Below are 9,925 nucleotides of genomic sequence, written 5' to 3'. Positions count from 1 at the left end.
GACAAAATGATCTTGGAAAACTGCAAGAGAAGGAAGACCAACCTGAATGTGGCATGGATTGACTACAAAAAGGCATTTGACTCTCTGCCACATGATTGGATAATAAAGTGCCTAGAAATAACAGGAGTCAGTAGAAACATCAGAAAATTTGTGCAAAGATCGATGGCACAATGGAAGACACAGTTGCAGATCAATGGTGAGAAGCTGGGAGAGGTTAATATCAAGAGAGGAATATTTCAAGGAGATTCATTATCACCATTACTATTTGTTATTGCACTGTTTCCTCTGTCAACAATACTGAATAACTCAGGACATGGCTATCAAATCAAAAACATGCCAGACTATCCCACCTCCTTTACATGGATGATCTGAAGCTGTATGGAAAAACATCATGAAATAGAATCGCTGCTCAACACTGTCCGTATATATAGCCAAGATATTGTAATGGAGTTTGGCTTGGACAAATGTGCCACACTTACTATCAAACAAGGAAAAATAGTGAAAACTGAAGGAATCAAGATGCCCCACGAAAATAACATTAAGAGTCTGGATGAGGAAGAGTACTACAAATACTTGGGTATCCTTCAAGCTGACAACATCAAGCACACTGAAGTCAAGAAAAAGATTAGAGGTGAATACATCAAGAGAGTGAAGAAGATCTTAAAGTCCAAACTCAATGGAGGAAATACCATAAAGGCAATCAACACCTGGGCAATCCCAGTCATTAGGTACACAGCTGGAATAGTGGACTGGACTCAAGCAGAACTAAAAGCAATGGATAGGCAGACCAGAAAAATAATGACAATGAATCATGCCCTTCATCCACGCAGTGACATTGATAGACTTTATCTACCAAGGCAAATAGGTGGGCGTGGAATGCTACAAGTACATCAGATGGTTGAAGAAGAAAAAATGGCTTTGGAAGAATATCTGAAGAACAATGATGAAGATGCACTGAAATTAGTATATCAGGAAGGCTTACTAACTACTGGAGAGACCAAACTGGCCTACAAGAAAGACCAAATGAAGAACAGAATAGAGGCATGGGAAGACAAAGCACTACATGGCCAATACATGAAAAAAATAGCTGGGAAAGCAGATAAAATAAAACTGGCAATGGCTAAGAGCAGGAAAATTGAAGAAAGAGACCGAGGGACTAATTCTGGCTGCACAAGACCAAGCCTTAAGGACAAATGCATACAAAGTCAAAACTGAGAAGACAGCAACAGACAGTAAGTGCCGCCTATGCAAAGAAGCTGAAGAAACAGTGGACCACTTGGTAAGCTGTTGCAAGAAGATTGCACAAACTGATTACAAGCAGCGGCATGACAAAGTAGCAACAATGGTCCATTGGAAGATCTGCAAAAAATATCATTTGCCTGTAAGCAAAAACTGGTGGGATCATAAAATAGAGAAACACCCCAGACTTAACAATTGTCGATAAGAAAGACAAAAAAGTCTGAATAGTGGACGTGGCAGTGCCTGGAGATAGCAGAATAGAAGAGAAAGAACTGGAGAAGATAATAAAATATAAAGACCTACAAATAGAAATAGAAAGACTGTGGCAAAAGCAAGCAAGGGTAGTACCAATAGTCATAGGCTATTATTATAATAATAATAGAGTTGGAAGGGACCTTGGAAGTCTTCTAGTACAACCCCTTGCTCAGGCAGGAAATCTATACCCTCTACCATAAAACCATATAAATAATAATAATGATGATGATGATGATGATGATGATGGAAGGGACATTGGAAGTCAACTAGGCCAACCCAACACTCAGGCAGGAAACCCTACACCATTTCGGACAAATGGCTGTCCAGTCTCTTCTTAAAACCTTCCAGTGTTGGAGCATTCATAGCTTCTGGAGGCAGGTTGTTCCACTGAGTAATTGTTCTCACTGTCAGGAAATTTTTCCTTAGTTCTAGGCTGCTTCTCTCTTTGGTTAGTTATATACCATAAAGAAGTAGCCTCCAATGTTTTTTTGACAGCAGTTACTTTATGATTACAACATAATTATCTTCTTTCTATAATCTATCCAACCATCAAGGCCATCAATCATTTTCTTCTTCCGGTTCATGCAAAAATATCCATAAGGACAGACTTGCTAGACCAGTGGTTCTCAACCTGTGGGCCGGGACCCCATTTGGGGTCGAACGACCATTTCACGGGGGTCACCAAACAAAGCTGTCCGCCATTTTTTCCCCCTTTTCTTTGGCCACGCCCCTGGCACCCGGTGATGTATAAGTGGTTGGGGGTCACCACAACATGGGGAACTGTATTATGGGGTCGTGGCATTAGAAAGGTTGAGAACCACTGTGCTAGACACTGTTACTAGAACAGTAACACTAAAACCAGTCCTGGCCTATAGAACATTGGTGTCTTTGTCTGGTCTACCTTGTGGGGCTGACAGGTTGACTTCATTCTTGGATTCCATCCACATTTCCCCAACTCTGAGGCATTTTGTCTAGGCACAAAGGCAACGTTGTCACTACTTGCATTTCTGCCTGAGCTTTACTAATCGACAGTCATTGGGTGGGCACTGAAAGGGAGATATGCCTAGCCAACATCTGAGCATTACCCCAGCTGGTACGTTCGGCAGGAAAAAAATTCCAACTGGGGCATCAGAGGTGGCTGTGCTGTCTGCAGAGGCTGAGGTAAGGAGTGGGGCTGGATGGGTTGGTCAGCAAATGCCTTTTCGGGTTTAGTAGAGAGGAGGTATGTCTGACTAAACAAACTGACAGAGTTTCATGGAAACTCACTTGGGACTTGGATGGCTGGGCAGCTGGAAATTAATTGGAAAAGAGGACTGGATGGTGCTGGAGAAGTAGCAGAGAGGCGAAGGCATGAGCAGATGACTCAGAATTTGCAAAACCATGGCCTGCCACTTGGAGTCTTGACCCACAAATGTGCCCAAATGACAGAAGGGAGATGAGGCAAGATGAAGAGGTTCCAATGAGGAGGAGGAGGAGGAGGAGAAGGAGGAGGAGAGGAAGAGGAGGAGGAGAGGAAGAGGAGAAAGAGGAGGAGGAAGAAGAGGAGGAGGAGGAGGAGGAAGAAGAGGAGGAGGAGGAGGAAGAGGAGGAGGAGGAGGAAGAAGAAGAAGAGGAGGAGGAGGAGGAAGAAGAGGAGGAGGAGGAGGAAGAGGAGGAGGAGGAAGAAGAAGAAGAGGAGGAGGAGGAGGAAGAAGAGGAGGAGGAGGAGGAGGAGAAGCAGTAGCCTCTGCCAGTGTTCATCTGTAAAGCACCAACTTTCTCAAATGCCCACAGACTTTTCTCAAACTGAACAGCTGAATAGTTTTATTGTTACTGCTAACTTCCATGTTATTCCTGCAATCAGGATTGTGTGTCTCCATAGGCCTGGGCTTCATTTCTAAAATTAGTTTCCCTCCCAAGGTGCTAACCCTGTTCTATAAAAAATGACAGGTAAATGACAATAAATTAGAATTGCTGGATGAGGCTGTAGCAGGAGAGCCAGGTTAGCTTCCTTTTGTAGGAGAAGGAATGCTCCAACCCTGGAGATTTTTAAGAAGAGACTGGACAGCCATTTGTCTGAAATGGTATAGGGCAGTGGTTCTCAACCTTTTTAATGCTGCAACCCCCAACTGGTCGTAAGTCGAGGACTACTCAACTGGTGCAGCACCGTTTGCAGAATGGGACTTTTGGTGGGTTCAGCAGGGCAGAGACAGCCTGGACAATTCCTATTGGCTTTGGAAAGCCAATAGAATTAGACTCTATTCAAGAGAGTTTATTCTACTGGCTTTCAAAAGCCAATAGAATAAAAGGGAGTAGCACAGCTAAGGAAAAGGGGGGAAAAATGGTGGACTGCATTGTTTGGCGACCCCCGTGAAATGGTCATTCGACCCCAAATGGGGTCCCGACCCACAGGTTGAGAACCACTGGCATAGGATTTCCTGCCTGAGCAGGGGGTTGTACTAGAAGACCTCCAAGATCCCTTCCTGTAGTAATCAGTGCTCAGTCATTGCAAGGTGCAAAAATGGCTGACCGCCTTCGCAGCGTTTATTCTTTTATACAGTTTTCCAAGCAGCAAAAGTTTAACATGGCAATAGCATTTTATTGGTTAAACTCCTTACCAGTCCTTAAGCATATAGAAGCCAGAGGCCCAAAACAGGGAGCAGTTGGCTGTAACATCCTCTGGTGTAAGCTAGCTGATATCAGGCGGGTGAGGTCATTATACCAGCCTGGGGTACTTTCCCACATTGCCATGGTGATGTGTAGGGATGAGATAACATAGAGAGAAGAGGCATGCAGGCGTTGGAAGGGCAGTTTGCTGCACACGACCTCTACCTGGCCCCCACCTCTACACCTTCCAACTCTTTTATTCTCTTATTCTGTGTGGCAGAATCTGGGAATGGAGTTAAAAGAGGAATCAGCCTAGTCCAAACCCATTTAAATTCTGTTGAACTTTATTTAACTCCAAGACTGTTGGTTGAGAATATTCCTGTGCGTAGGCATGAATTTAAATTGAACTGAATTTTTACATGTGACCTTGATCTTTCACGCCTGACAGATATAGAAAGAATTCGTTCTAATCTGATATGATAACCGCCACTAATTATAATTCTATGATTGCTGCCATCTTCAATTTTATATACAAATTTCATATGTGCTGTATATACAAATATATACAAACAGCTAAGACCACACATTGCTCCTCGAAGCACGAAGCTGAAAACACCAGCCTGAAGATGACGAATGGGACTTCGTCGAAACGTCGCCAAGACACTTTCAATTTTACATGGGAGAAAACCCGAATAACCAAAGACCTACATACAAACACCCGCGAAAACCTCAGAAAACAAATATATACAAATATATACAAATTTCAAATGTGCTGTACTTTTGTTAACATGGTCTGATTCCTTTCACGTTCAAACCAAATAACTAAAAAACAGTGATAAGCATGTGACAGTATAATCACATAAATTATGAAATTCGTTCCTTGCTGACACAATTCACCGCAACTTAGCAGACACCATCATGCACATTACATGCCTTGCCATTTTTTCCATATGGGCATCCTTGGCAGAGATGAAACTCCTTCATTAAATTCCTTCTTTGCCTTCATTTGTGAGATATAAATCCACCCCATTTGTTGCTCAGTCCCCAGGGAGAACCTTGACCCCAATGTGACTGCTGGATCTATTTTTGAGGGGTCAGATATTGGAAAGAAATGTAAAAACTGGCCAAATATTTTGGTTCTTTCTGTTAGCATTCAGGCTCCTTTCTCCCTTCCTGTTGTGATGATGCTCTAGAGATGCTTCTAGTTAAGGAAGAAGGAAGATAATTAGTGGTGGTTATCATATCAGATGGAAGAAGAGTATGAAAGAAAGGAATATCCAAAATTAAACAACAGCTACTTACCTTTTTTCCCTTTTCATCATTTCCATTCTAAAATGGAAGCAAAAAGATATCTTTACGATTATGACGTGGTAGTGTATCCTATGAGGATTTGTGTGGGTCAAACTTGGGCCACTACATTTCGTTCAAGAGTGGGTCCATGAGCTTAGAGTTAAAACCTGAACTCTTTTTGTTGGGAATAACGACAGAAAAATACGACAAGGGAACAATCTACTTGCTGCTACGCATCCTGACTGCAGCTAGGCTTGCTTTTGCGCAAAAATGGAAGAGCAAGGAAATTCCCACGGAGGAAGAGTTAATACATAAAATATTAGCCTGTGCGGAAATGGACAGGCTCACAATGATATTAAAAGACAAATGTGGATCAGTTTATTATGAAACCTGGGATAAATTTTACCGCTGAGGAATTCGAAGAGGACGGTTGGGATTAAAGATGAATGTTAAGATAGAAATATATGTTATTTTAGAATAAGTATTATATATAAAACTTAGATCAGTGGTTCTCAACCTTTTTAATGCCGTGACCCCCAACCGGTTGTAACGTCGAGGACTACTCAACCAGTCGTAAGTCGAGGACTACTCAACTGGTGCAGCACCGTTTGCAGAATGGGACTTTTGGCGGGCTCAGCAGGGCAGAGACAGCCTGGACAATTCCTATTGGCTTTTGAAAGCCAATAGAATTAGACTCTATTCAAGAGAGTCTATTCTATTGGCTTTCAAAAGCCAATAGAATAAAAGGGAGTAGCACAGCCAAGGAAAAGGGGGAAAAAATGGTGGACTGCGTTGTTTGGCGACTCCCATGAAATGGTCGTTTGACCCCAAATGGGGTCCCGACCCACAGGTTGAGAACCACTGACTTAGATGTATATGTAGAGATGAAGAATTGATTGTAAAAAGTGGAATAATCTGATAAAAATGTATATACTGGAATGTCACGTTAAATCCAATGTTTGTTTGTTTTTAATTGTATTATAAATAAAATTTGTAAAATTTAAAAAAAAAGAGTGGGTCCATGAGCATTACAGAGAGTACTAATGTCAGTGGAATGGTTTGAGTAGAGTAGATCAAGCCATTCCAACCAAAAGGAATAGGCAACAGCAACAAACAGACCCAGCACGTACCTGCAGTGATCCAAGGAAATGGCTACTTTCCAATAATCTAAAAATACATGACCATGCTATCATTGCCATCTTCAACTTTATATATCAATATCATATATTTATATTGTTAATTATATTTGTACTTCATTCCTCAGATAGAAAACGTGCTATTCCTATCAGAACATAGAATAATCGGAGCCAAAGAGACACACATTAAGACTGTTCTTTGAGGGTTTCTTTTGTTTTCATCAGCAAAGACTTGGGGGGACTTCTATCAAACAGACATATGATTAATCAGCTTTTGTAAAGAGTTAGGGTTTTTTTATACACTTGAAGAGACCGCAAAAGTCCGGGTCCTCCTCTTTGGCTGACTGCCAGCCCAAGCGTCTCTCATGTTGGCACCTCTGCCTGACAGGGCACATAGCACGGTGATGCTCAGTCATGGTTGGTAGCCATGCACATGGGGCGGTGATGGTCGATCTCTCTTGACGGTAACTCATGTGGAATGATGATAGTTGATCTCAGGCAGAAAGAACTTACAGGGGGACGATGGTAGTCAGTCCCTGGTAACAGCAACTTGCTTAGGACAATGTTAGCCACTCTCTGGTAACAGCAACTTGTCCATGACGATGGTAGTCAGCCTCTGGTGACAGCAACTTGCCTAAGCCAATGTTATTCAGTCTCTGGTAACAGCAATTTGCCTAGAGCGATGGTAGTTAGCCTCTGGTGACAGCAACTTATCTAAGACTATGGCAGTCAGTCTCTAGTGACAGCAACTTGCCTAAGACGATGGTAATCAGTCCCACTCTGGAGCTCACAGGGTCCTCCCTTATCCAGTCTCCTCGTCTCTCTCTGCCCTCACTATATGCAATCCCCCCTCCCTTCCTTATCTCCTTTTTGCTTCCTCCAGCTGATCCTATAAAAACCCCTCTACTTCCCACTAAAAGACATACCCTCAACCCAGTCAAACTCTTTCCTGGCTCTCCCTCCACCCGGCTTGCTCCAACAAGGGAGAAGAAATAAAACTCCCCAATCTACCCTCTCTCCCTCTCTTTATATGGCCTGCTCGCAACAAAGAAGAAAAATAATAAAAACTTCAGCAAGCTACTCTCGCTCTCTATCCCCGCTCTTCGTCCAGCTTGCCTGCAACAAAGCAGAAAAATGCAAAGATCCCACTTTCTTACTCTCTCTCTGTCTCTTCGCTCAGCTGGCTCTAGACGGCAGGCTCCAATAAGCTAATCTCTCTTTCTCTGTCTCTTCACTCAGCTGGCTCTGGACGGCAGGCTCCAATTAGCTACTCTCTCTCTCTCTTTGCTCAGCTGGTTCTGGACGGCAGGCTCCAATAAGCTACTCTCTCTCTCTCTCTCTTCACTCAGTTGGCTCTGGACGGCAGGCTCCAATAAACTAATCTCTCTCTCTCTTCACTCAGCTCTGGACGGCAGGCTCCAATAAGCTAATTCTCTCTCTCTTTTTGCTCAGCTGGCTCTGGATGGCAGGCTCCAATAAGCTACTCTCTCTCTCTCTCTCTTTGCTCAGCTGACTCTGGACGGCAGGCTCCAATAAACTAATCTCTCTCTCTCTCTTCACTCAGCTCTGGACGGCAGGCTCCAATAAGCTAATTCTCTCTCTCTTTCTTCACTCAGCTGGCTCTGGACGGCAGGCTCCAATAAGCTACTCTCTCTCTCTCTCTCTCTCTCTCTTTGCTCAGCTGACTCTGGACGGCAGGTTCCAATAAGCTACTCTCTCTCTCTCTTTGCTCAGCTGGCTCTGGATGGCAGGCTCCAATAAGCTAATCTCTCTCTTTCTCTTCACTCAGCTGGCTCTGGACGGCAGGCTCCAATAAGCTACTCTCTCTCTCTCTCTCTCTCTCTCTCTCTCTCTCTCTCTCTCTCTCTCTCTCTCTCTCTCTCCTCAGCTGACTCTGGACGGCAGGTTCCAATAAGCTACTCTCTCTCTCTCTCTTTGCTCAGCTAGCTCTGGATGGCAGGCTCCAATAAGCTAATCTCTCTCTTTCTCTTCACTCAGCTGGCTCTGGATGGCAGGCTCCAATAAGCTACTCTCTCTCTCTCTCTCTCTGGTCAGCTGGCTCTGGACGGCAGGCTCCAATAAGCTAATTTCTCTCTCTTCACTCAGCTGGCTCTGGACGGCAGGCTCCAATAAGCTACTCTCTCTCTCTCTCTCTCTTCACTCAGCTGGCTCTGGACGGAAGGCTCCAATAAGGTACTCTCTCTCTCTCTCTCTTTGCTCAGCTGGCTCTGGACGGCAGGCTCCAATAAGCTACTCTCTCTCTCTCTCTCTCTCTCTTTGCTCAGCTGACTCTGGACGGCAGGTTCCAATAAGCTACTCTCTCTCTCTCTTTGCTCAGCTGGCTCTGGACGGCAGGCTCCAATAAGCTACTCTCTCTCTCTCTTCGCTCAGCTGGCTCTGGATGGCAGGCTCCAATAAGCTACTCTCTCTCTCTCTCTCTTTGCTCAGCTGGTTCTGCTTGATGTCCAGCCAAATGCCACCTTCTGGTCTCTTTCTCTCTTCTTCCCCATTGACTTCCTCCTCCCTTTTCTTCCTTCCTCAGAGCCACACCCCACCTCCAGACTCACAGCAGCTGCCAGAGCTCATTTCCCTAATGGATCGGCAGGCTCCCACAAAACCTCTCAGACGGCCCCATTTTCACCCCAGCTCCGCTACATACATATTTCTTTAGTTCATCAATTCCTTTAAGATATGACCACACATCTTAAGGTACACAACTCTGAGTAGCTCACAGCAGTGGCTCGAAACCAAAACACTACAAATGCAATAAAAGCAAAGTCGCAAAGGTGCTTCTTCAAAAGGCAACTGTCAAGGTTCCGACAGACAGAGACAAATAGCTTGCAATTCCTCAAAGAACATGTTTATTGATACAAAGTATCGGCACTTCAAAAGTGAAACCATGTCTGAAGAGATGCATAACAATTCCCCAATACAAAGTTTAAAAAATCCCATCCCTAAGGCTATGCAAGCAACTATATTTCCCCATGCAGATAGTTGGTGGGCTTTTCAGGAAATGCCCAGCCCACAGTCTCAGGAGCAGCCGATGACCTTGGTTCCCATGAGAGAAAGTCCAAGAGAAAAAGTCTGTTTTATCTACGTGCTATGTGTCAACTAGAAATGAGAAGGAAAAAATGGCTGCAGCCATGCTCATTCTAAAGTTGACAGCAACTGGACTTTCTTTTTCCTTGAAGGTATTTTGCTTCTCATCCAAGAAGTTTCTTCAGAACTTCACATCTTCAAGGAAAAACAAAGTCCAGTTGTCTTTTGAAAAAGCACCTTTGGGACAACCATGACCTGCACGACTGAGAATCTCCATAGAAAATAAAAGCAAAGAGCAAGACAAACCATTCTCCAACCTAGATGACATCACCATCTTCAGGCTCCAACCTCACCTTCTCCCAGTGCTCAGGGGAAAATCA

General features: G+C 43.9%; 1 protein-coding gene across 3 annotated transcripts in view; it reads right to left on the bottom strand.

Moving 5' to 3' along the window:
* LOC120312223 overlaps positions 1-9,925 on the bottom strand; it is a 58,587-nt gene that overhangs the window by 20,846 nt on the left and 27,816 nt on the right. For all 3 annotated transcript variants that reach the window (XM_039352625.1, XM_039352626.1, XM_039352627.1), the window contains one exon: positions 5,383-5,409. In XM_039352625.1, the coding sequence (XP_039208559.1) occupies positions 5,383-5,409 (27 nt within the window). The remainder of the gene's footprint in view (positions 1-5,382; positions 5,410-9,925) is intronic.

Source organism: Crotalus tigris, unplaced genomic scaffold, assembly GCF_016545835.1.
Source record: "Crotalus tigris isolate CLP2741 ecotype Arizona unplaced genomic scaffold, ASM1654583v1 scf7180000018462.226286, whole genome shotgun sequence".
NCBI lineage: Eukaryota > Metazoa > Chordata > Lepidosauria > Squamata > Viperidae > Crotalus > Crotalus tigris.
Note: the sequence above shows the minus strand (reverse complement) of the source record. Positions and strands in the feature narration are given on the sequence as shown.